Source organism: Phalangium opilio, unplaced genomic scaffold (assembly GCF_054372755.1).
Source record: "Phalangium opilio isolate 3A_F unplaced genomic scaffold, DU_Popi_V2 ptg000088l_1, whole genome shotgun sequence".
NCBI lineage: Eukaryota > Metazoa > Arthropoda > Arachnida > Opiliones > Phalangiidae > Phalangium > Phalangium opilio.
In genome coordinates this window covers 3,643,052-3,670,529 of record NW_028324193.1, presented here as the reverse complement: position 1 = coordinate 3,670,529, position 27,478 = coordinate 3,643,052, and the positions used below count along the sequence as shown (strand labels likewise).

Below are 27,478 nucleotides of genomic sequence, written 5' to 3'. Positions count from 1 at the left end.
CAGGGTGCTACATTTAGCAGCGATTGTTCACATTTGGGGTCCTCTAAGGGGTTTGGGAAATAGGATATTGTGCAAAATTTAAGAGAGTTAAAAAGCTGAATTTGTAGCGAATTGTGTCTAAAGAATCATATTTCTTATCCTGAAAGTTTCTGGTGTCTAACGTTAGCTCCACGGAAGTTATTCAAAGATTTGCAAAAAGTGTTCACAGTTACCAGTACGAACCCTATATTTCCTTCCTCAATCGGTTAGTTTTAAACTTAATTAAAATACATCATTATTTATAAAGTTATCATTAATCTCACTTGTGAACGTGGACTGCTCGCTTAACTAAGCAGAGTAGCAGACGAGTTTTCTAGAGACGATATCATTGGTTAACTCATGGTGAACTTTGCCTGCTAATTCGTTTCTCTCTACATTCAAGACTGATAAGGCGCTAAAAAAAGGGGTAAATGGGGGAAAAAGTGCGGGCGAAAGGGGTAAAAGTGGGGTTAGTAAATCTTCGGTATAAATTCATAACATTTTAGGCCATCAATAGATGGCGCTAAAAAGTAAAAAATTACATTTCACTCTTTGAAACTGGCTATCTTGGCTTTAACATACTTGCAAGGCTTTGAAAAACTTAAATCCAAGAAAAGATGTTCAATAAGAGTCAAAGATTAAGTGTCGGAATATAAGAGCAACCAAAGATCCGGTAGCTGCTGATAAAGCTAACTTTAGCAGTTATAAGGTCGTGACATTCATTGATATGAGTGGCATCAACATAAATTTGGAATACCTTTGAGTCAATGACATTTTTACCGTTGATAACAACGATGGGCTCAACAGGAACCCGTCTTAAATTCTGCAAAGAAAAACCAATCTCCTTCAAACTGAATAATTTGATAAAAAGTAAGGTTACGAAAATACCAAGTTTGGGAAAAACATCTTTTTGATATTTTCATTACACAAAGCTGGAATCATCAACAAAATTCCTTCAAATTTAGCACCTAGAAAATGTATAAAAACAGTAGACAGGTATCTGTTTGAAATATTTATTTTGACATCATTATATAACTAATCAAAACTCAAGACTTTACATCTAATTTCCAGCTTTGATGTTTGTTTATTGATTTTATCTACAATTTCCGACTTCAAGTGTTTTGTCGCCTTTGATGGGACTTCAGCCCAAATTTTATTCCCATATTTTTTAATGCTTTATGACGCATTAACGCCAGCTATTCTTTGAAATCAGATATTCTACTAAATATGAATTTTGAAAAGGGCATGGACATTGTCCAGCTACATTTGTCTTTAGAAAATTACTATTACTTGTCTATAGTCAATAAGAGATGGCTACTCTTCAAGTATATCGTTTGTTTGTGGCATATTTCGAATTTCAGTGGTTCTTATGGTGAAAGTTCGTTCCATCCTTGAATCAGTGGCTTCAAAGTCTGGAGATTTCTTCTTCATTTACGCGACCATGAATTTTTTATGCTTTTTATGCTAATATCAGGTTACCCCCCATTTCACCCAATTTAAAACACCCAATTCCCATTTACCCAAATCTAATTTAACCCAATTCTCAGTTCTCCTATACCAATTAACCCAATATTGCATACCCAAAAAGACTCAAATAGAGTAGAATTTGATGGTTTTATTTATTTATTTTTTCATTCCATAAGGGATACTGTTACGTCTTAATACTGAAGAGTTGGCATATGTGGGAATAACTTTAATCTAGACTTGGTAACGCATGCAAGTAGTGGTTTATTTTACTATAAAAACTTAACTCTTATTGAGTTGCGTACATGGTATCTTAAAGACTTATACCCGCGAACTGGTTACAAATTAAAAGCTAGCTTACAACTGATAACTGCGATAACTGAAGTGACAACTGCCTTTTTCGTTACACAATCTTAGTATATATACAGATATATAAAAAACTAGTTGAGTTAAAACACTAATCTTATTTATAATATTATTTTGGTCTATTCTCCTATTTTTTAGTCTAAGTCTCAACAGATACACTTACTTGAAGTGTATAACCGCTCCAAAGAGGAAGAGACGTCCTCCTAACCAAACCAAACCTAACCTAACATAACAGTAATGAATTGGAAAAGGCATTTTATTTGAGAAGTAAATGAAGCTAAACGTCAATATTTTGGAAAGGCGTACCATAGTTTGATGATTTATAAAATATTACTAACCTAAACAAACCAAACCTAACCTACCTAACCCTAACTCAGAATTACGGGGGCATATTTTCATTTCGAAGTTTTCAGCCAAACGACTTCCATATTTAATAAATTACACTGATCAACAGTCTCTTATATAATAATTTTAAAATATTGCTTTTTTAATGGAAAATACGAATTAATAAAACGGGTATGTTATTCGTGCGAAATTCCTGTGTTATCGCCTTTTGTGGCAAACGGGAATTGGGAGAAACACATTTGGGTGAATCAGGAATATATGATTTGGGTTAAATTCTTCTGATTGGGAGATATGGGGGACACCTAATATCATCTTCCATATCATATTTTATCTATAAAATATTAAGTACAAGATTAATGATAACTTTTTAGGAATAATTTTATGATAATTTTGTGAAAAAGTGATAGAAAAATACCATTAATCTTGCTTCTTTTTTAAATTTCGTTTTTGAGGACATTTGGCTACTTTTGTGTTTAAAGCAGATTTAGGTTTCCCTCAAATACGTCCAGTGTTAATTTAAGATTTTCAAGAATTTCAATAATTCGCGGTCTATAGGTATTTCGCGAAATTTTTAAACGCTTGTGTTGGAAAGGAAATTAATATGAATTCAAATTATGAAAATAACCTTCATCATGCTATCTAGAACATTTTAATGCATACCCTAATACACCACTGAGAGTAGGGAGAATAGAGGGGTTCTAGCTCATCAAAATTCCATGTTAAACCATAGCCCACTTGATCACGCTGGCTGCACGCGCTATAGAAGCCCGCTCAATCGACCCTAAAAATGAGAATAACATAGGTTCGGTCTAAAATTCAAACCCGTCTGGTTTTATCAGGGCCGTCTATGGGATGGGACCAGTTTTTTCAACGTTTTTGACAATATTAGTGCATCTACTGGTTCAAATCTCTTGAATTTTTAATGAGACGTGTTTTGAAAGGTTTGATATTATCCTGTAAAATTTCAAATCTTCAGCTATAATAGTTTTTTTTTAATAAAAATCATCACATAGTAGAGAAATAAATTTCTCTACTATGTGATGATTTTTATTTTAAAAAAAAAACTATTATAGCTGAAGACTTGAAATTTTACAGGATAATATCAAACCTTTCAATACACGTCTCATTAAAAATTCAAGAGATTTGAACCAGTAGATGCACTAATATTGTCAAAAACGTTGAAAAAACTGGTCGCCTCCCATAGACGCCCATGTTAAAACCAGACGGGTTTGAAAGTTTAGACCGAACCTATGTGACGCGCCGCATTCGCGAGTTAACATGTAAAAAAATCGTTTGGACGGGCTTCTAGAGCGCGTGCAGCTAGCGTGCGTGATCAAGTGGGCTATGGTTAAACCTATGGAGTGTTTCCGCGGTACCCCATGTTATTTCCTATAGGGAACCCAATAGAACCCGTACTATGTATTTTCTAAGGCTAATAAAAAAGCGTCCCCCGTTTTTTTATGACGTAGAGATCGAGGGTGATGTTAGTGGTAAAAAAAATTAGCCGCATATGTCATGTCTGGACACGTTCGATTTCTCGATCTATAAAAAGTAAAATGTTGATTATTTTTTAAAGTAATCCGCGTTGAGCAGGGGATGCGATTTAAAAAGAAATAACCCCTCTGGGGAATATAGACCAGGGGAAAATTTTTCCATGATTATAAATAAATACAATCCTACCCGAGAAAAGACTCGCGCTTTAAGTTTCAGTCATCATCATGAATTTCATCTGCAGTGGCGCCGCCAGGATTTTTTTACAGATAGGCTAAGGAAGATTTGGGGGCCCCTTATAAAATTTCAAGAGAAAAATTTAGTTGCACAGCGTCGATAATATTAAATTAACAACTATTTTATCATATTATTCATATAGAGAAGTTTAATATATTAAAGTTCAGTATTATAGAAAATAGACATATTATGATATAAACTATAGTTTGCAAAAATAATAAAAACACGGAGTCGGAGAGGGGGATTTTCATTTAAGCCCCCTATGAGGTCACTGTGCACTGCCGATGTGGTGAGGAAAAGAGAAATCGGTTTACCAAAAGTAGTCTGACCTCGAAGTTTTATGCGACCAGAATGAACGGGAGATAAGACGATTAGGTAAAGAGCGCGAAACAAACAAGATGAACCAAGGGCTGGGCTCATAATTTTAGCCACATCGTCACGCATACAAAATTTCAGTGAATAGCCCCTCGATGCGCTACCTTTAAGTGTGATATAATGATTACTAGTAATCCTAATTTCAATTCATTTTCTTCTGTTATAATTATAATAGTGCGACACATAATTATAATAGTGCGACACAAATAGGAAACTTGCGCACCCTTTAACGGTGCAAAAATGATTAATCGTAACGCACAAGTTAACCCTTTATTGAAATACTGAAAATCAGACTGATTGGTCAATCGATGCGCTATCTTTAACTGTGCTAAAATGATTGCACGTAATCTGTACATCAATAATTTACCTTCTTTTATAAATGTAATGGTGCGACACAAACAGAAAACTTGAGTGAGTAGCTCCCACTATAACGCATACCTAAACCTTAATTGAAGTACAGAAAATGCAAGTGTTTAACCCCTCGTTTCCCTGACCTAAAAATAATTACCTGGGCCGTAATCCTTACGTTCATAAATTGACTTATAATAAAATTGAAATACACTATATCTTTCTATATAATATCCCAATTAACCCCGCAAAATCTGTTCATGTCACGTTTACTAGAAGAGTTAGCAGGACAATTATAAACTCTTATAAAATTGACGCCAAAATAATTCGCACGGCACCGGAAACTAAAGATCTTGGAACGTTGTTCGATGCCAAGCTACACTTTTCTAAACATATATCGCGGACGGTTAATTTATGCCGTCGTACCTTAGCCGTTTCACTTAAGATTTGTCGACAATTACGCTCTCTGCGTCATTTTCGACTTTTATATCTTAGTCTTGTTCGCTCTAGGCTGATATTTGGTTGGGTTGCTTGGGCTAACTGCAGCCAGTATCTCAAAAATAAACTAGAAGGCGTCCAACGCAAATTTGTTGAGTTTTGCCATACTTTCTTTATACCACGTTCAAACTATAATTATACTTCATTGTTATCTATTCTTGATATTCTAAAAATTTCTGATTATGTTAGTATGAACGATTTTACCTTTCTCTTTAAATTATTACATAACATAATTCCCCTATCTGATCTATTAATGACACTTCAGTTTTCAACTCACAAAAATTTGCGTAGCCCTGCCACTTTCTACATAAAACGAAATAGTACCAACCCATTAGTTAGAATGCAAATTACATGCAATAAATTTATTAACGTAATTGACATTTTCTCTGACACCCTGCAAGATGCTAAGCGCCTTATCCGTCTCGAGTTTTTAAATCAATATTAACATTTAATTCTTAACTTTACTAATACATTCAGCTTTTCCTTAATTCAATGTATTTGCAGGCTTTTGCATATTTTGTATTAATTCGTGTAATTCAGTATATTTTTATTTATTTTTGATTAATTTTTTTTAAATTTCTGTATAATTTTAAATAATTCTGCTTAATATATATAATTCTGTATATATTATATATATATCTCTTGTTTTGCCCTCAAAAAGGGTTGAAATATGGTGACCCGTAAGATACAACCATATTTAATCGCGTAAAGGCACAATTTTAGGGAGAAATTCTAAAATAGTTTTCCTAAGCTCCATACATTCCTGATGGAATGTATAAATATACTCGTACATTACAATGTACACATACCGCTTCGACTTAACTCAACCAGTCAAAAAACCTCTTACATTGGTGTCTTTCATATCCGCCTTAAATGAAATGAGAAAATGAAAACCTGTACTGAGTAGTGTGAAATTACTCTTAAGCCCCCCTCAGTGGAATTTGGCTGATGAGCGCTCCCAGAAACCTTGCACTTTGCTGTTTCAGTAGGCTTTATAATCAAATACTAGAACTAATATCTCGATTAGTTTGCATTGCAAAGCAGACCTTCATAATATTCAACGATGACTTAGTAATTAAAATAGTATTGTTATTTACAGTTTTGGACCTAACTTTAATGCTAGATTTTTTTTTAAATTTTTAGCAAAAATGAATTAAAAGAAATCAAGGCTACTGTTCTTCACGTTTTCAACTAGTTCTACGATTCGAAAGACGAAACAACAGTGGATGTGGCCGTTGAGCCCACTGACGAAATATTTAGTGTTTACCTCCTCTAAACCTGGTGCATGTCGGGCAACCAAGTTATTTTGTGATACCATATTAGACTTCTCATTGACACAAATTGTTAATTTTTCTACGCGCGACGGGGGTGCTCGTTGTATATATAATACCCTGGACCTAATATTTCTAACTGACCCAAATGTGGCTCATTCTCCATCATTGTGACCACTCATAGGTACGAGTGAGCACGGCACCATTCTATTTAACGTTGCCCTATCCACCTCCAAGCCTACCCACGTCCCTAAACCTAACGTCTTCAAAACTGATTATGTTCTGTTTAGTAACTTTTTATCTACCATCGACCGGTCCCTAGTGCTCAGTCAAGGTGACCCTGATACTAATTATTCCGCCCTCCTTGCCCTACTGCAAACTGGTATACGCTCCTTTTCCCCACTAACCAAACCTCGTGCCACTCTCTCCATTGCCCAACGTACTCAAACTAGTCTTAATTTCAAAAAGAAGGCCTGGCACCGCTTGTGCAAGGCTAAGTCTAAGTTAGCCCCGTCCTCCACCCTCGCTCGACTTCGGCAAGATTATAATAATGCTCGCAACGCCCAGACGACTCATTATCGTAATACTCGATGACGCTATGAAACCTCACTCACGACACTGTTTAGTACCAACCCTAGAGCTTTTTATTCCCACATCAATAGTTTTCGTAAGTGTCGCTTCAATATCCTTCAACTTAAGCTCCCTGGCGGTTCACTCACTACCACACTCCAAGACAGTGCGTCCTTATTAAACACTTGTCTCGCGGCCACTGTGCAACTCTCACCACTTACCCCTTCACTGCTCTTGGTACCTCCCTCTGTCGTTGATCCGCCCAATACCTTTAGCCATTTCATTTGCGACCTACCTGAGATTCATCATCTCCTCTCTCACTTAAATGTCAATAAGTCCCCTGGTTCTGATGGTCTCCACCCCAATCTTTTGAAGATGCTAGCTCCCCTTCTAGCTGTACCTATCCACCTTCTCATATCCCAGTCTTTTGCCTCGTGCACCGTATGGAAGGAAGCGAATTTAACGCCGATTCATAAAAAAGGCTCGCGTGCTGACCCATCCAATTATCGGCCCATAAGCACTCTAAATCAGATATCCAAAGTATACGAACAGTTATGGCCCATTCAGATTACCCAACTTTAGTCAGCTGACAAATCATAGAGTTGTCAGGCCGACTTGTCACCCAATTGTGTCAGATCGGGCGACGCGTTCACACCACCCAAGTAGTCGGGCCGACTACCTTTGGACCACAAGAGGGGGTACATAGCGAAACGAAAACTTTTAACCAATAGGAGTGATTCTTTGATAAACGTCTGCTTAGAATTTATTAGTTTGCGGCTGGTTTTTGTTTATTGTCCTTAGTAATTATTAATTATCTCAAAGATATGAATCTTGAGGAAGATTGTCGTAAGAAAAAGATAGTGGCTTTGATGGGCATTGTGCTTTTAAAAGATAGAGAAAAAAAAGAAAAGGAAATGAAGAAAAAAACGTTCGGTGTGGGTTAAGCTCTGGTTGAGTCGAAGAAAAGAAAAAGTCGCGTTTTCTTTGGTGAATGAGTTACGATTGGAAGATGCTTCTAGCTATAGGGGTTATCTTCGAATGTCCGAAGACACATTTCATTTAATATTAAACGCCATTAAACATGATATCGAAAAGCAGGATACCATGTTCTGGGAGGCAATCCCTTGTGAAGAGCGCTTAGCTGCAACTCTTTGTTTTTTGGCAACAGGCTGGTATTATCTAAATATAAGTGTGATAGACATGACTAATTGAATATTTTAATTAAGAAGAAAGCATGCATTCATTGAAATACCAATTCCGAATTGGTTTAAGCACAGTTCATAGCATTGTTTATGAAACATGCAAAGCACTGAAGAGTGGTTAAACATTGCGCAGGATTTTAAAAGTAAATGGCAATATGATAATTGCATCGGTGCGATTGATGGAAAGCATGTAAATGTAACTGCTCCGCCAAATTCTGGCTCATACTACTACAATTACAAAGGCAGCTTTAGTATTGTTCTCTTGGCTCTTGTTGACGCTCATTGCAAAGTAAGTATTGAATACTTTCTGGTTTAATAGGTTTTGGCAAATGTCACGCTTTTCAGACCCATTCTCATTGCGTATTAAATCCATTTTGAGCAATGCCGTTGAATATGGCAATACTTAACAAATATAAAAATCGGCATCTTTATTTGGCATTGAAAGTTTCAATTATTTAAATGTAGGCAATATTTGTGGATGTTGGAACCAATGGAAGGTGCCATGACAGGTCTACATTCATCAATTCCAAGCTCTACGAAGCTTTAACACGAGATGAAGAAAAGCTACCGAAACCCCAACCACTACCAGGACGGATAAAAAATGTCCCATTTGTGATAGTAGGGGATGAGGAATTCACATTAAAACCCAATTTTATGAGGCTTTTCTCTAAAAGCGAGCTTACTTTCCACAAAAGAGTTTTTAATCTTAGGTAAGATAGGTTCATTATTTTATTCATTACAATTATCTGTTTGTTAATTAAGAATTGCATATTCGTAGACTTTCAAGAGCTCGTAGGGTGTCAGAAAACTTCTTTGGGATTATTGTTAGTCGCTTCAGAATTCTGCTTGGAACCATTCAAGCAAAGCCTGACAATGTTGAAACGATAGTCCTAGCTATTTGTACGCTTCATAATATTTTACGCCAGCAAAGTATAGACAACCAAGAGAAAAATGAATATGATTCAGAATCAAGCGACGAAGATTGTGGGGATAAACACGTAAAAGAAAAACCGATGCTAAGGCCTCTGGCCCATCAAGGCTGCCGTGCATCAATACCAGCGAAAGGGGTTCAGGAGGAATTTATGGCTTATTTCTGCAATGAAGGGGCTTTAGATTGGCAGTGGAATAGGGTCCGGGAGTACTGATATATATTTTAGTACTTATTGTAAACAAATTTTCTACTTATTAAAACCAAATAAAACAAACATAAACCTTTCCCTATAATGTCACTGAATAAATACTTATATTAAAGCCATTTCGTGGTGTTCAATCGCATATAAATTAAATATGACAAGTATATTTTTCCGAACCCAATATTTAATCAATAGTTCTCCCATGTTTTCTTTCAAATATCATTTCCATGAATTTGCATTTAAGTTCATCAGACTCTCTAATTGGTAGCAACCTCAGTTGGGAAGCGATAAAAGAACCAAAGAGGTCGTGTTCATGGTATGTTATCGATTGGGCGTGTTATCAAAACAGCATTGTCCAAAACGGCTTTTTCATAAACGCGTTTGCCATTATAGCCATTTCTCGTTTCAGCGAATTTTGATTACAGCGTTTATATCTTGAGCGTTGTTTCGTATTGTTGAAGGTATAAGTATTAGAGCTCGGCATTATCTATCCATTATCCACGTTATTTTATCCATAATCCAGAATTATCAACAGAAGTTGTATGTTAAATCGAATTATGTCCACAACATTTATCTATAAATAGTCAATTATTCACTAATTTACGGATAACGGATGGATAAGGCCGAGCTCTAATTAGTATTAATTTCAGCTTTAGGTTTGAATTTTAATGGTTGTCAAACAAACAGTTTCGAGGTCTAGTGTGTTAATGCGTTTTAATGTTTTGTTGGGATGGGTTTTTTGAACTCCTATAAATTACCTTCCACCTTATCCAAAATATCCTCCTATTAATTAGCTGCCACATTTTCCAATATATTATGATATTGATTAGCTGCCACCTTTTCCAAAATATTCTGATATTGATTAGCTGCCAACTTTGCCAAAATATTTCCCTATTAGCTGCCACCTTTTCCAAAATATTCTCCTATTAATTAGCAGCCACCTTTTCCAAAATATTCTCCTATTAATTACCTACCACCTTTTCCAAAATATTTTCCTATTAATTAGCTGCCACCTTTTCCAAAATATCCTCGAAATAATTAGCTGCCACCTTTTCAAAATATTCTCCTATTAATTAGCTGCCACCTTTTACAAAATATTCTCCTATTAATTAGCTGCCACCTTTTCCAAAATATTTTCCTATTCATTAGCTGCCACCTTTTCCAAAATATTTTCCTATTAATTAGCTGCCACCTTTTCCAAAATATACTCTTATTAATTTGCTGCCACCTTTTCCAAAATATATTCCGCGAACCAGTCCATAACCTGAGAATCACAAACGGTTATGAAACGATGTAGTGCTAAACCGCTGGTTGGGAAAATAGCACTATATTGAGAAACGCGGAAACAGCAACCGCTGTTTTGGGAAATAGCGCTGTATTGAGAAACGCGGAAACAGCAACCGCGGTTTTGCTTCCACGCGGTTTTGCAAACCGCTGTTTTGGGCACCGCTTTATTCCAAAACGCTCTTTTGAAAACCGCTCAACTACCCGTGAACCGTGTTCATCACGAACATCCTCTTTCTTGCTGGGAGTTTTTAGGACTGTCAAAGCTTCTGCTAGAAATTTCTCTGTTGTTGGTGTACCCTGTGTTCTTCTTTTCTTTCTAATCGAGCTGCTATTATATTCAGAGTGCCTAACGTCAGAACTTGAACTACCAGATGTTGATGGACGAGACGTTGGCATATCTGTTGCAATTTCAGGATTGTCATTAGAGCTTGGGTTTTCATCAAAATGAGGTTCAATAATCTCATCTTGGAAAAATCCTACGCTTTCCTCATTATTTAAGGAAATGTCTTCTTCATTTTGCCCCCATGTAGGTGAAAGCACATTTAGCAGAGAAAATAATGGAAATAACGTTACATTTTTTTCTTATACCTTTTCAATTGTCTTCGGCTCTTGATGTACAATTTCCAAACTGGAGCGGGCCTTTCTAGGCTGAAGAAAGGTTTGGAGAAAAAGCAAATCAGGGAAAAATTCCCACTTAGGTTCGTAGATATCGTCTGTCCCAGAACCACTTTTCTTCGATGCCGTAACTTTGGTCATTTCACGAGAAAAATATGTTCTTAGACCCTCCCAACGGCTTTTAACATCGTTCACTTAAATTTTAATTCTAAAATTAGAATAGCCATAACTATAATTACGGTTTGAAATAAGTGCTTACCTGAACAGCCAATTATATTCGACGCATCCTCAAACGCCTTGTCTCGAATTCCGGTTTTTTTGTAATTCATATGTTTTGGGTTATAAAGAAACTCATATTCTCGAATAAATTCGATTAATCTGCGAGTATCCGTACTATTCCAATTAAATTTCTGCAGTTCAGGACATAATAAAGATCAGTAATACACAATGAGGAAAAACCATCAAACTTAATAACTACCCCATTTTTTTATTAGACGCCATGTTAATAAATCACCAAGGCCCGAAATCCTTTTTTTTTAATGGCCGCTACTGTCGGCTCTCTCTCGCGTTTAAAGAAAAAAGACACGTGCCCCGTGACGTAATGGTTTCGCCTATTTTGATTGGTTCGCTCGCCTTTTCTGACTTTAGTCGGCCCGACTCCAATCGCCTACCTACCCGATTAAAATCCGAGCTTCGGCCCGACAATAGTACGGTTGGGTGAAACGTTCATATTGCCTGACAATCTCGCCTGACTGGTCAGTCGGCTTTGTCAGCTGACTAAATTTGGGTAATCTGAATGGGCCTTAAGTCCACCGGCAATTAAGATCCTTCCTTGAGATTAATAAATTCTTTTCCCCAGCCAAACATGGCTTTCTCCCTCGTCGGTCTTGTTTAACTAACCTACTCTTAGCCACCAACGATTGGACAACTTGGCTAGATTCTGGTCAATCAGTTGATGTCCTTTACCTAGATTTCAGTAAAGCTTTTGATTCCCTCCCCCACTCGGCCATTCTCGCTGCCCTCCACTCAGCGGGTATTGTAGGTAATGCGTTTAAGTGGCTTTCCCACTATCTTGCTGGCCGTAAACAGCGTGTAGTCCTCCAAGGAGTCACTACCGCTTGGAAACATATAGAACAGGGCGTGCCTCAGGGTTCTATACTCGGTCCACTCCTCTTTAACATCTTAATAAACTCAATGCCATCAGTAGTCCAAAATTCTTCCCTGATCTTCTTTGCCGATGACGCGAAACTTTATCGTCGGGTTAGTGTTCCGGCTGATCGCGATGCCCTCCAGGCTGACCTTGATGCTATCGTTAGGTGGGGCTCATCTCATGGGCTCAGTTTTAATATTGGCAAGTGTAAGATACTCCACCTTGGCCGCAGGAACCCCTCTTTCGATTACTCCATTAATTCGGCTCCCTTAACTAAGTCTCTTTGCGAACGTGATCTAGGCATCCTAATAGACTCCCTTCTCAAAATGTCAACCCAGTGTTCAAAAGTCGCCAAGCGCGTGCGTAGCATCACGGGTATGATTCGCCGCAACCTAAATTTCCGGTCCTTACCCCTTATCAAAACATTATACAACTCTCTGGTCCTCCCCATATTCGATTTTTGCTCCCCAATTTGGTCTCCCCATCTTAAATTGGATCTCAATGCCTTACAAAGGGCACAAAACGCTTACACTAAGCTTCACAACAAACACAGTTCCTCTCCTGCACCCCAACGCCTCTCTTTACTTAATATTGACCCGGCCCACATACGACATAAAATTAACAACTTATGCCTTGTCCATAACCTTATCAACGGTCACCTCGACATTGACTTCTCCCTCTTTTTCACCAGAAATACGAGCGCGAATACCCGTGGTCACTCTCAAAAATTGGTCAAACCACGAGCCCTAACCACCTTTCGGCAGACCCATGTTTCCCATATTGTAATTAATGACTGGAACTCCTTGCCCCCTAGCATTATTGCCATTAACAACAAATCTCTGTTTCGTATTAAACTCTCTGAACATTTTAACAACATGATTTAAACCCCGATGCATCCCCGTATTTTGTTATATTTTCAATTATTTTCACTTCAGTATTCTCATTGGTATTTTAGACCTCTGTGTTAACATTATCCTAGTCATTGTATACTTTTCTTGTCACGGCTCCCTCACTATAACCGCCGTCTGCTTACAAGACGCTAAGCTGTCTTTGCGGATGTTGTATAAATAAATAAATAAATACCCTAAGCGTCCTTGAAGACTGGTAAAAGGAACTAAACTTCTAAAGTATTTAAAAGATGATTTGCTTCCACCCCAGACAAACGTTATCAAATGGTGGAAGGTGCGTCTTTCAAAATCATTTATTCCTATTATGTACACAGGCAAATTTAGTCAATTACCCATCGGTTGGTTAGTAAAATGGCGAAGGACTACCTATGCATTCAAGGCTCTTCAGTTGCGTCTGAAACAACGTTTTCTGGCGGTACGAACCTAATCTCGCAGAAACGTGGTTCTATGAAACCGGAAACAATATCGAGCTGCATGTGCCTGAAGTAATTACGATGAAAAATTATTTATCTTTGTAAAACTTATAAATAAAATATGTTGCATTTTATTTTCACTCGCTACATACTACACATACCCCTACATATTGTGGTTACATTGTTCAAGGAAGGTTGAAAGAGAAGATTGTCAGCAACGGACAGACCTCAATACCCGACCATTCCGCGGGAGTTGTGCGGTCTCTTTTTTCACATCTCTTGCCTCGCCTTTTTATAATATATATATAGTATAATAAAAGATTCTATCTATACACTACATAACTATTTAAGTCATAAGTCAAAAATAATGTGTGGTAGTTATTTCGAAGAAAAATTGTCTATGTTTCATATTATCACCTTATCTAAACAATTAATTAATATATTTGGATGCTATAATGTTTTCCGTCTCCACTTGTCGAGTATACAATTATTAGACACGGTGCATATAAGCGTATAACATTGTTTTCATGTTATCCGTTTCAAGTGAAATCGATTAACATTTGATATGCTTTGTCTGTAAGTAAACCATCCGATCTTAAATTGTCGATTAAAAAACGGTTAAAATATGATAATGCGTATCCGATTCTGACCCCTATTTTTATTTGAAGTATAATTTTTTAGTTTTATTTAAAATATAATTTTTAGTATTATTTAAAATATAATTTTTTAGTATTATTTAAAGTATAATTTTTTAAGTAGTATTTGAAGTATAATTTTTTAGTAATATTTGAAGTATCATTTTCAGTAGCATTTTTACATTTTAACTGTAAGCGTATATCAGTAATTCAGTTTGTGTAATTCTTAAAAAATTAGTTTGAAGATTTTAGTTTTATAACTTGTATTATATTTATTTATTCACCAGATGGAGTAAAAACCTGTGTAATTCTTGTTTTTTGTGAGTACTATAGGTACATGTTTATGCCAATATTTGAAGTATAATTGTGAGCAATATTTGAAGTATAATTTTAGAAGTATTTGTAGTATCATTTTTAGTAGCATTGGCAAATTTTAACAGTAAACGTATATCAGTAATTTATAGTGTATAGCGCGTATGAAAAAATATTTTTTCGTCATTCCTTAGCTAGATTTCAGTTTAATAACGAGCATTATATTTATACTTATTCATCAAATCGTGTTAAAACCTGTGTAATTCTTGTTTTTTATGAGTACTGTAGGTGCATGTTTATTTCAATATTTGAAGTATAATTTTTAGAATTATTTGCATATTTTAACTGTTATTCTGAAGCAAATTAGTTTGAAGATTTTAGTTTAATAACTAACATTATATTTATAACAAAACGTATCGAAAACATTGTCGTTTTTTATGAGTAATATAGGTACACGTTTATGTCAGTATATGTGCTTAATCATCCTGTAATTAGTAATATAATATTTATACAGGGTGTTTCTGAAAAGTCCATCACAAATTAAGGGGCGTGTTTATGGGACCAAACTGAGCGGAAAGTACCAAAGAACATGGGGTGTACAACATTTTGTTACGGAGATATGGCCTTCCAAACATTCGCCCCTAAAACAAGGAAATATCCAAAAATGAGGAGTAACACTTAAGACCGACTAACCAGCTTGTTTAAAATTACTAGACAATTTCAATAGCCTTTAATCGAACAATTGATTTCTACCTTTACTAATCAGAAGCGTATAAATGAGTAGAAGTATGCCTACGGTGGTAATGTAAAATTAATCCCAAGTGACATGATGTTTCAAGATCTTCCCAGCACCAAGTAAAATGGTTCTGATTGAAGGGACTTTTATTAGCACAGCGTAAACAACGTTATTTTCAGGAATTAGTCCAAATGTCCACGGGCGGCATTACAAAAACGAGGCAGTCTTTCGAATGATACTTGGACATGTTGGAAGATCCCTGGCTTGTTCCTGTTATCTCAAACCGTAAAAAGCTACGCAAATCTTCATCATCACGGACAACACTCTTGTACGTTAGGTATGACCTTGAGAAAACCTAAAAGGACATCTCGAATGTATTTGAAAAACCCATCTCCAATTAAGGGGCGTGTTGTTTGTTTCCAACAGAGTAAACTCGCCCAGAGAACAATTACAATGCAGAGCCACGTTTCGGCGTTAATGGCCCACAAAGGTGGTCCCAAAAACAAGAACAAACTTTAATTTGTTTCGTTCAGTAAGTGTTTCATGTGTCATAGATAAAACGCCATGATTAATGCACGAAGAAAATGAATTTATTGACAAGTTTTAACATTTAATTGCAACTAGTTACAAAAATTGTTCAAAGTGTTCACCACCCGCGTTAAGGCACACATTAGCACGTCTTACAAATGATTCCCTTACACGTTGAAAAATGCCTGGAGTTTCGCGAATTGTTTGACAGCCGTGAATTATTCGTCGACGTAGCTCTTCAACATCGGGCACTTCAGTCTGATAAACTAAGTCTTTCAGGTGGCCCCAAAGAAAGAAATCACAAGGGTTCAGATCGGGTGATCGAGCAGGCCACTCCACAGGTCCACCTCGACCTAACCACCGCAAAGGGAAGGTCGCGTTAAGATAATTTCGGACCGCGATGCTGAAATGTGGTGGTGCACCATCGTGCATGAACCACATTCTGTTTACCAAACCTAAGGGTACGTCTTCGAGTAGTTCCGGTAAATCGTCCCGTAAGAACTGCAAGTAAGCCACACCGTTTAACCTGGGCTCTAGGAAATATGGCCCAATTAAATTGTCACCCACAATACCACACCACACGTTTAAACTGAATTGTACTTGGTGACTTCTAACGCAAGTTGCGTGGGGGTTTAGCTGGGACCATTGATGTTTATTATGTAAGTTAATAATACCATCCCGTGAAAAGTTAGCTTCGTCAGTAACCAACAAATCCCGTGGGAAATCGATATCGTTTACTTTAGCCAGAAACCACTGACAAAACGCCGTGCGTCGTGGGTAGTCCGCTGGATTCAAACCTTGAACTTTTTGAACATGGAAAGGATGAAACCGGTGGCTTCTGAGGATTTTCCACACGAGCGTGTGGTTTACGCCTAATCGGCGACCAACTTGGCGGGTACTTGATTCAGGCTCGTCCTCGAAAATGGTGAGAACTTCGTCTTCTACGGCCTCTGGGATGGCTCTCGCTCTAGGTTGAGGTCCAGCCGGTTGGATTCGTCCATCTTGCCTCAAACGTCTGTCCACAGCCTCGAACGTCAGTCGATTTGGTAGTCCCCTCTGCGGAAATCTTTCCTGATACAAGCGTACAGCTGCAGCGGCATTCCCCTCGGCTAGTCCATACATTAGGTGCATATCCGCATATTCGGCATTTGTGAAGAAAGGCATTGTAACAGACTTCGTTGAATTATGAGTTTAATAAAACAAACACATGTACGTGAAACCTCTTTTATTCCTTTCTTAAAAAACATAGTGCTCTGTTTTAGTGCTCTGTTTTTTAAGAATAGGCGAAGTTCTCACTATTTTCGAGGACGATCCAAAAACAAGCAGCCGCCAATTGGTTTGCTGATTAAGAAAAAACCACACGCAACTTGCGTTAGAATTCACAAAGTACAATTCAGCTTAAACGTGTGGTGTAGTATTGTGGGTGACAATTTAATTGGGCCATATTTCCTAGAGCCCAGGTTAAACGGTGTGGCTTACTTGTAGTTCTTACGGGACGATTTACCAGAACTACTCGAAGACGTACCCTTAGGTTTAATAAACAGAATGTGGTTCATGCACGATGGTGCACCACCACATTTCAGCATCGCGGTCCGAAAACTTGTCAATAACATTTTCTTTGTGCATTAATCATGGCGTTTTATCTATGACACATGAAATACTTACTGAACGAAACAAATTAAAGTTTGTTCTTTTGTTTGGGACCACCTTTGTGGGCCATTAACGCCGAAACGTGGCTCTGCATTGTAATTGTTCTCTGGGCGAGTTTACTCTGTTGGAAACAAACAACACGCCCCTTAATTGGAGATGGGTTTTTCAAATACATTCGAGATGTCCTTTTAGGTTTTCTCAAGGTCATACCTAACGTACAAGAGTGTTGTCCGTGATGATGAAGATTTGCGTAGCTTTTTACGGTTTGAGATAACAGGAACAAGCCAGGGATCTTCCAACATGTCCAAGTATCATTCGAAAGACTGCCTCGTTTTTGTAATGCCGCCCGTGGACATTTGGACTAATTCCTGAAAATAACGTTGTTTACGCTGTGCTAATAAAAGTCCCTTCAATCAGAACCATTTTACTTGGTGCTGGGAAGATCTTGAAACATCATGTCACTTGGGATTAATTTTACATTACCACCGTAGGCATACTTCTACTCATTTATACGCTTCTGATTAGTAAAGGTAGAAATCAATTGTTCGATTAAAGGCTATTGAAATTGTCTAGTAATTTTAAACAAGCTGGTTAGTCGGTCTTAAGTGTTACTCCTCATTTTTGGATATTTCCTTGTTTTAGGGGCGAATGTTTGGAAGGCCATATCTCCGTAACAAAATGTTGTACACCCCATGTTCTTTGGTACTTTCCGCTCAGTTTGGTCCCATAAACACGCCCCTTAATTTGTGATGGACTTTTCAGAAACACCCTGTATACTGTATTTTCTATGAAAGTACATGGGTATGTAAATATATGCGCTTAATAGTCCCGCTTGTAGGAATTTAGTATTTCTATATTTTCTATGATGGGAAATGTGCTCAATCATCTTGTAATATACCTATAAAAGTAAGCTTTTTTTGAATTTGTATTAATTTTGCATTTTAGTCAATTAGCTGGGTATCAAAACCAGTGAAATTCGTATTTTCTTAGTAATGTCGCTCATTTTAACAGTAATCGTATATCAGTATTTTAATGTGCATGAAAAAAATATATTTTCCAGTCAATCCTATGAGGAATTTTAGTTTTATAACTAGCCTATTAATTGTACAGACTCTTTTTATATAAAAAGTAATATAATATAGCTTTACTTTCTATGAACGTACAAGCGTAATAACCACGGTTAATCATCTCGCTGTTAGTAGTACCATAAGTTTATAATGCCTCTAAGTACTGATATCGCTCCCACTTTTATGGCAATAGTGTTTGTCTGGCTCCCTTTAATGAATAGGCCAGGACAGATAGGCCAAAAAAAGGCTTGACCTAGAACATTTGAACATAAAGATGAGAATTGGTACATGTGTGGTTTTTGACCCAACAAAAAATATACTAAAAGTCCCCTGCTGTAGAGCACGAGCTTTCGCCGCCATCTTGGAAAATGTCCGTTGGGAATTACAGCTACAATGTATTCCACTTGCTTCCTCAAAAATTATGAAAATTGGTACACATTATGATTGGAACCACATGAACACCATGCCAAAATTTTACACCTCTGTGTTCAATAGTTTGGTCGCCATATTGGAAAATGGCCGCCGTGAATGCTAGGTACAGTATATTTCACCATGTTATTGGAAAATTATGAAAATTGATAGGTATTATAACCAGAGCTGTGTGAATCTCATAGTAAAATATTGAAGCCATTTGTCAGATAATTTGGCCGCCATGTTGGAAAATGGCCGCCATCAATGCCATTTAGATACAGTATATGGTTCAAAAAATATGAAAATTGGTAATTATTATGTTGAAGACCGTCTAAACATCATACTTGAATATTGAAGACGTGCTACTGATAGTTAGGGCGCCATCTTCGAAAATGACTGCTGGAAATGGCAAATATATTACCGATATATAAATTTTTTCGATATTTTTTTATTGAGTAGGTGATTTTCATGAACGTATAAAACGCCATAAAAGTAACTATTTTCGAGTCTAAATTATCGACCCATCTTCAAAAATGGTCGCAGAAATATTACTATCCTAAAATCTGGAAAAAAAGGAAAGCCATATTACTCGGATTTTGGTTAGGAAAAACCGTTTTATATGGGGTATATACATTCTAGTGTCGTTAACGATTAGGAAGGCATATTTTTAGCATTTCGTTCATATTTCTCGTCATCCTGAAGATTTTTTATTACGGCTAATACCTTGACAATGACCACACATTGCCAAGCAAGCTAATCCAGATCGTCTACATTCACAGTTCTTTATACAAGATGTTCTGCAGACTGCAGGTACAAATACTGAGTGTTACAAAATCATCTGATGCCGCAAGGAAAATGGTGTGAATGGGTCTTCGACTTTCGCGATCGCGAACCAATCCCCACTGTTCGGGATTAAATCGTTTCCTAGCTATTGTTGGACTTGAAGATACGCTCGGAATAAATGTAGTTTGGCGGCGTCGGTTGTTGGATGAAGCTTAGCGAGATCAAATTAGGATTTGACAGTATGTGTGGCAACGGTTCCATTATACGTGTAATATCTACATAGTTGAAGCGTGACGTGTCAATTATCACCCTAAAAAAAGCGAAAAGGAATCTCTCTTCGGCAGCAGCTATGGTTTCCATAGATGCAATATGGTCATTAAAAAAGCGCAACAAATTTGTAAGATGTTGATTATCTCTCATTACTTTAAACCACGCCTTATCATAACCACACCCAGTTACAGCACGTAAATGATAGAAGTGTTCTCTTAACCTTTTTAACTGAAAGGACTTGTCGTGGCCCGAGTTCGGTGTGACGGTTCGGGAGTTCCTTGGGTTCACCCTTGGTTCAGACCGTTCCTTGCCCCATTCCGTGAAGGTTTTGCTGGGCCGCTTCGCCCCCGCGCAGGTGTTGCCATGGCTCGCCCCCGCTATTGGCAACCCTCTAGGGGTCGCGGATACACTATTTGTTTGGGCCGTATGGCACTGTTGTGCTTGGAGAGAACTCCCCCGTCCCCTCGAGTCTTCTGCTGCCTTAATCCTTCCCTGTCACCGACCACCTCCTGACTGGGCTCGCCGCTGACGGTGTCAAGCTTCTGTCACCTGCTCAAGTGGCGTTTGTCGGCCCCGCTGGCCGATCCCGTGTGCCATTACGGCGGTTCCGCAGGTTCAATTTCTAATATGGTGGAGAGGGTCGCTGATAAGGCCCCCAGCTAGGTGTAGCACCTAATCAAGGGTTCTGACATGCAATTATTATGAAAAATCTTCAGGATGACGATGAATATGTATGAAATGTCAGAGATTGGTCTAAATTCTAATCTTAAACAACACTAGAATGTATAAACCCCATACTAAATCATATTCTCTAATCAACATGTTGAGAATAACAGCTTAGAATAACTTTTCTTTCTTTCAGAATTTAGGGCAATGATTTTCGTGTGGCCATTTTTAAAGATGGTGTCGATAATTTCGACTTCGAGATATCCATTTTTTTGTTTTTTAATACGTTAATGAAATCATCTATTCAAAATTGCAATTTCAAAAAGATATATATATTTGAAATATATTTAGCATTTCCAGCAGTCATTTTCGAATATGGCGCCCAAACTACCAGTTGCACGTCCTCAATATTCAAGTATGATGTTAAGACGGTCTTCAACATAATTATTACCAATTTTCATAATTTTTGAACCATATACTGTATCTATATGACATTGATGGCAGCTATTTTCCAACATGGCGGCCAAACTATCGTATTAATGGCTTCAATATTTTACTATGAGGTTCACACAGCTCTGATTATCATACCTATCAATTTTCATAATTTTCCAAGAACATGGTGAAATTACTGTACCTAGCATTCACGGCGGCCATTTTCCAGTATGGCGACCAAACTATTGAATACAGAGCTGTAAAATTTAGCCATGATGTTCATGAGGTTCCAATCATAATGTGTACCTATTTTCATGATTTTTGAAGAAGATACATTGTAGGTGGCATTCCCGGCGGCCATTTTCCAAGATGGCGGCGAAAGCTCGCGTTCTACAGCAGGGGACTTTTAGTATATTTTTTGTTGGGTCAAAAACAACCCATGCACCAATTTTCATCTTTATGTTCAAATGTTCTAGGTCAAACCCTAAAAGTCCTGGGCTAATAGGTTATTAATTTTATGTCGTAGAGTGATAGAATCAATATTTAATAGGGAGAGTCGTTGGGGAGCCGGAAGCTTACTAATTTTGTGTGGGAGTTTCGAATATGCGTTTTGAGCTTTTTGCAAAGCCTGTAGATTAGTTAAGAAATGGGGGGACCAAATTGGCGAACAGTAATCAATTATAGGGAGGACCTAGGAGTTGTACAGAGTTTTAATGAGAGGTATAGAGTTAAAATTTAAGTTACGACGAATGATACCCGTTAAGCTCCTAATACGTTTGGCATTTTTATTGGAATGGGCTGTATATTTGAGAAGGGGATCTATAAGGACACCTAAGTCCCTCTCACAAGTGGACGTAGTTATAGTGGTGTTATTAATTGAATAATCAAACATGGGATTACGGCGTCCAAGGTGAAGAGTCTTACACTTAGTAATGTTAAAAGATAACCCATGGTCGTGACCCCACTGAACGATGGCATCAAGATCAAGTTGTAGGACAGTACGATCAGTAGAATCACAAACATTCTACAGAGACTTGAGAAGAAGAGCACGTAAAGCCATTTCAACGCAACACTGAGGGCTATTTTTGACGAGGAACGAACACGGTAATTTATGTTTAAAATAATTAAAAAGTGATCCACTTTCTTGTTTAACGCCTCGCCCCTCCCCCCGAGTGTCGTGGCTATCAAAGTGGGTATAAAGTGGGGGAGTAAAAGGCTTGGCTGGAGTGTTCTCGCTTTGATAGTTTTCATCTAAGCTTCCGGTGTGCGCGCGCATGTATCTCTGCTCTCTTATTGGTTGAAATACGGTGAACCGGATATTAGGAGGAAAATATAACAAACAAATAAAAAGAAAAGCGAGAACACCCAAAATGCCTTGCTAAAGCCGCTAACTTCAACTCCCCCTCTTTCTACGCTCTTTGTGGTTATTTCCAAGGAGAACACCCACCTCCTTAAAAATAATACAACCTATCCCAAATAAATCTCATACGTTTTTCTCTTCAAATTATAATGCCTGGATAAATAATTAACATTAATAAATATAAGGAGGATCTTCCAGGGGCGCTGTATGGTGGCTAAAGCGGTTGCACTGAGGAGCGTAGGAAATAGAAATGACGGGTTCAGATCCCTTCAAAGAAATGTATATATAGTGGTTATGTTGAACAATACAAGGGAAGGCCGTAAATTATGTTAATAATAGTGAAATTGGGATAGTTAATTTTACAATTTTATATTGTGGCGCACCAAATAGAATTGGTTGGGGTTAGATTAGGTTCGTGGTTTAATTTCTCAATCATGTTTAAATTGCGCACCTTTTTCCAAAAAAAATTACTTCTTTCATATTCATTTTCCGTGTAGAATTTTTACACCATAATTTTTCTTACCGCACATGATGTCAAAAAAGTTGGTGGAGGGCTGTGCCCCTAGTGGTTTTTTGGTTTCGGCTCGGGTATGGATTTTCTAAAAATATCAATTCGGGTATCGGGTTGGGTACCTACATTTTTTCATGTATTTTAATTATTAGTCTTACCCATAAAACAAACATTAGGGTCCTTCCTGAGAAACAAAAATTCCTCTGGGGTAGGAAAAATACTTTAATTTAGGAATTATCATATTTAGTTAACTGTTTACTATAGACAAATTCGGTTATTACAAAAAGTGACCAACACACAGGGGCAAGACCACCATTGGGGTATTCTCCCTGTCGCCAAGAAGCACCGCAAGAGGCAGCGCGAGTTGGTTAGCCTCCGGCGTGTAGTGAACTTAGGCTCCGTCTGGGGTCTCTGTTTGCAATAACCGAATTTGTCTATAAGTGTTAGCTTTTTCTGGCTAGGCCTATGGCTGATATAGCTTTCTTATATTAATAAAAGGAAAAAGTAAGGCTACTTTGGTTGATACGCCTAACATCGAACTATTTTCCAAAACCTTATATTGAATCCTACACTTTATATTGCCCCAGTTTTTAGTAGATAAAGCTGTAAATGTTTGATAAACATATTCCATTTTACAGCCATGGTATTGAGGGCACAACATATCCACAGCATAAGGGTATGATAAGCAGAGCCAGAGCTGCTAGGCTTCAAACCGGACCTCAACCCGCCACTCCGGGGGAATTAGCTGAATTCTTGGAAGGATAACTAGGAGGTAAATTCAGAAATGATTTGACGGAGACTCAATTTTATAAAGCTTTTTTACTTCTTTTTAACTCTATTGTTTTTGTTTCATTTTTTATGTCCCAACGACCTTTAATGGGTAAAGCGCTGAACTCAATGTAGAATATTTAAACTTCCTCAAACGTTCGCTCAACTCTTCACGACTCACTCAACCCGGGAGGAAATAGAATTGCCCGCAACTACGTAAGTTTTGGTTTAATTTTAATCAATATTACGTGTAGAATTTTTATATTTCAAACAATGTACCAAATGTGTACTATTTCACTAAGTTTTTTTGGCTGGGTTTATGCCTTGATGACTGGCAAAGCGAAAGCTGCTTATGAAGAACTTTTTGGATATGTCCACCAAGAATATCGTTTGTTGAACCCAACGCACATTATGACTGATTTTAAAAATGGACTTCAAAATTTTATTGGACAATATTTTCCACTCTCTCATCTTAATAGGTGCTGGTTTTTTTGTTCACAGGTAACCACCTTGATTTAGTTTTTAAATTGGCGTTTTGTTTCATAAAGATCTTTGTCAACTGCTTCTGTGAGAAAAACCTTTTGAGTTTTGTCTATATTTATATTGAATATCCGACTCTTTTCATAAATTCAGATATTTTTGATAAAATCTATATGTTGGATTTGTTTATTATAATTTCATTTGGTAAAATACTTGCCATCTCATTGACAGGTGATCTACCGAAGGGTAAAAACACACCAACTCTACTAGCTCTATACAACTATAATCCACGTTTGTACCAATACCAAAAGGATACGACCAACAAAGAGCTGATCAAGCAATAGAGATTATTAAAATGACAATGGCACCTCCACTTTTACCATCGAATCATATTCAAGATGGTTTAGACAATATTGCTGCAAACATCAACTTACAACTTTTGGTTTGTATTTATTTTAATGTTGTGTTTTCCATTCGTCTTGAACTTTAAATACGTGGACGTCTGCCGTTAACCATCCATTTAATCTTAATTATTTTACCTTTTTTTGGTATGGTTCAATATGATTTTGGTGTACTCGGATTCATTGCAGTTACATCAGCCAGAGATCAAGGTGTTACATCATTAACAAATTACGTCCAGGCTTATTGTATCGACGTTGTTCGACCTAAGAAAATGTCTATCCATGGGCTTGAAAGGTGCACTAACAACGATGTGGAAGCATTTCACTCTCAGCTGACCTAAATTTTTCCAACCAATCAAGCAAACATTTGGGCATATTTCGATTAGAATGTTTTACAGAAAAACCTAAAGTATATAGAAATTTATACATATATTGGATATTATATATCGATATAGTTTTTAACACGCATAGACCCTTAATAACTGAATGCATATTCTGCAATTGTGTTTGTAAAAACCATTATCTTCAGAAAACTTAATACTTATTGAAGATGTTTCAAGAAGGAAATACATGCTTGCTGTTGATGAAGGGCAACGAATCAAACAGTATCCAAGTAGGAAATATACAATTAACAAGTGACAGGTAATTAATTTTTTATATCTTTAGGCTCTAGGCGTCTGACTGTCGGTTATAAATATACACATTTAGAAATATTCTAGCAGCAACTGACAAGCTAGACAGACAACAGATAACAATTCCTCAGTTCCTCAATAGGGCTAAGTATTATGTTAATCCCTAAATAAATTATGACAGAAATGCTAATCCCGCTGACAATCAGGCCCCTCTTCAAGTCTTCCAGAAGCCGCCTCAAATCGTACAGCCCCCTCACATCGTTCTGCCCCTCGAATCGTTCAGCAGCCCTTCATATCGTGTAGACCCAACAAAACAATACAGTGTAGGTGCAAGTCCTTATAGGTAGAAGGCCATTTTAATACGTGTTTTAAAAAATTAACAGAATCATTAGCCAACTAAATGAAAATGATCAAAACTTAAATATTATTGTGTATGAATGCTGCCTTATTACGGGTAATGTAATAATTCTATGTACACCGCGCCAACGACCGTCATCTTAAAGATTTTCATATTGCCCCTGGATTGAGTTATCATGGATATTAGGCCTGATGACACATTCTTTATAACTGCTGAGGGGATATTCGCAACGCTCGCAAAACGAAGTCATCGTGTCATGACGTCTTGGTTGGCTTGGAACAGACAACTTTTAGGGCTTCTTCAACTTTACAGTCTTTATTTTAAGTTTTTGTTTTATAGTAATTTTGCATTTATAGTAATAAGTAATAATAAGTAAAGGCATTTTTATTCGGGAGCTAACAATTTCAGATAAATCTGATTTACAAATTGGTCCCTATTAATAATCAATAAATTAAAGAAGTAAAATTATGTATTATGTTGAATAAGTTGTCGGTAAATTAAAATTTAAATCTATTATGTTGAATAAGTTGTCGGTAAATTAAAATTTAAATCTAAGAACTTAGTTAAAATAATGATGATTAAAAGGCTTGTTATATTCTTCCGACCGACTTTCAAGGGTGATTTTTAAAAAGCGTACTAGATTTCAAGCGTTTGATATCTGTATTTCGTGAGTTCTGTAGTGTAATGCCACAATGCATAACACTCTTTTTACGTAGTGAATTATCGCGTAAAAATTGCTGCAAAATGATTTATTTCAACCTCTACGCTGCTTGGAAGAAATATTCTCCGGAAATATGAGACAAAGCTCGAGCTTGAGTTTACTAAACTGAATGAGCACGAGCTCGAGGTCAGCCTTAAATTTTATCCATTTCGAGCCCGAGGTGAGCCCGCCAAAGATTTTAGATCGAGCTTAGCCCATCAAAATTATGTGAATGAACCTGAGCCCTGGGTGAGCTCATTTAATAAAACTAACTGAGCTTGAGCTCACATTGAGCACATTGCTTCATTTTTGAGCTTCAGGTGAGCTCGTTGTGAATTTCTATAAAGTAACGTGAGCTAAGCCCAAGCGATTGTGGACAGTTATGCTATCAAAGGCCTCTGTGTTTTAACTAAGAAAGCTGTACTTATGTTCCGAAAGCGCATTAAAGGAATGGTTCACCCATAAACTTTTTTGTCTCTAATTGTCAATAGTACTTTTATAAAGATTGTGGTACTACTGAAATTAAATTATTAGCGATAGTTTTCATTTTATAATTAAAATAAAATTTTATATGGACAAAACCCTTAACCCCTATCTCTAAACTTCACTGTCGTGCTTTTCCAGACCTGCCAGATGACTGGCTGGTTTAAATAGCGTTTAGCCAATGAGATTTTAGCACTCTAAGCAGAAGAATTTAGGTCGGGTTTTTTTTGAGTCTGACTCTGACAATTTCGTGTTCAAGTATGTTTAGCTCTCGTCGTTAGTCGTTTCGTTGATCAATTTGAATCAAAATTAATTGCCAAAATGCCAAGTTGTATTATAAAAGACTGTCAGTGTTAACTCTAGGTGTGCGGTTAGTTTTTATACTGTTCCCGATCACTGTAAGTACCCTTACAGTGCATTAAAATGGTTACTATATGCCAGATTCCCTAGTGTACTAGCTAGGCCTTTGCGACGGGCTTGACTACGGCTCTCTCTACAGGCGCTGCCAACGTACCTTGTCGCCGGTCTAGCGCTCAACCGCGTAATAGTCGAGTTTACTTTTTAGTAGAAACTTGTCCTATAAGATGGAGGACTGAATTAATAT

The 27,478-nt window shown here is 37.2% G+C and overlaps 2 protein-coding genes across 2 annotated transcripts; one reads left to right on the top strand and one right to left on the bottom strand.

Moving 5' to 3' along the window:
- The first annotated feature begins 12,414 nt into the window (after window positions 1–12,414).
- On the top strand, window positions 12,415–13,254 carry LOC149649114 (uncharacterized). Its single transcript, XM_089849447.1, has one exon. The coding sequence runs from the start codon at window positions 12,415–12,417 to the stop codon at window positions 13,252–13,254; it is 840 nt and encodes a 279-aa protein (XP_089705573.1).
- Window positions 13,255–15,942: 2,688 nt separating this feature from the next.
- LOC149649113 (uncharacterized) lies at window positions 15,943–22,457 on the bottom strand. The gene is made up of 4 exons (XM_089849446.1): window positions 22,322–22,457; window positions 22,082–22,260; window positions 16,470–16,958; window positions 15,943–16,403 (listed from the first exon to the last, which is right to left on the bottom strand). Exons 1-4 carry the CDS (start codon window positions 22,455–22,457, stop codon window positions 15,999–16,001), a joined length of 1,209 nt encoding a protein of 402 aa, XP_089705572.1. The 3' UTR covers window positions 15,943–15,998.
- Window positions 22,458–27,478: the final 5,021 nt, after the last annotated feature.

Bases quoted from the DNA above. Each gene is read 5' to 3' on its own strand.
- LOC149649114 (XM_089849447.1), top strand. From the start codon at position 12,415: ATGCCATCAGTAGTCCAAAATTCTTCCCTGATCTTCTTTGCCGATGAC.
- LOC149649113 (XM_089849446.1), bottom strand. From the start codon at position 22,457: ATGCGCGCGCACACCGGAAGCTTAGATGAAAACTATCAAAGCGAGAAC. The intron at 22,261-22,321 runs GTGGATCACTTT...CGTCAAAAATAG, and splicing joins GCGAGGCGTTAAACAAGAAA to CCCTCAGTGTTGCGTTGAAA. The intron at 16,959-22,081 runs GTAATCCCATGT...AGATTTCCGCAG, and splicing joins GACTCTTCACCTTGGACGCC to AGGGGACTACCAAATCGACT.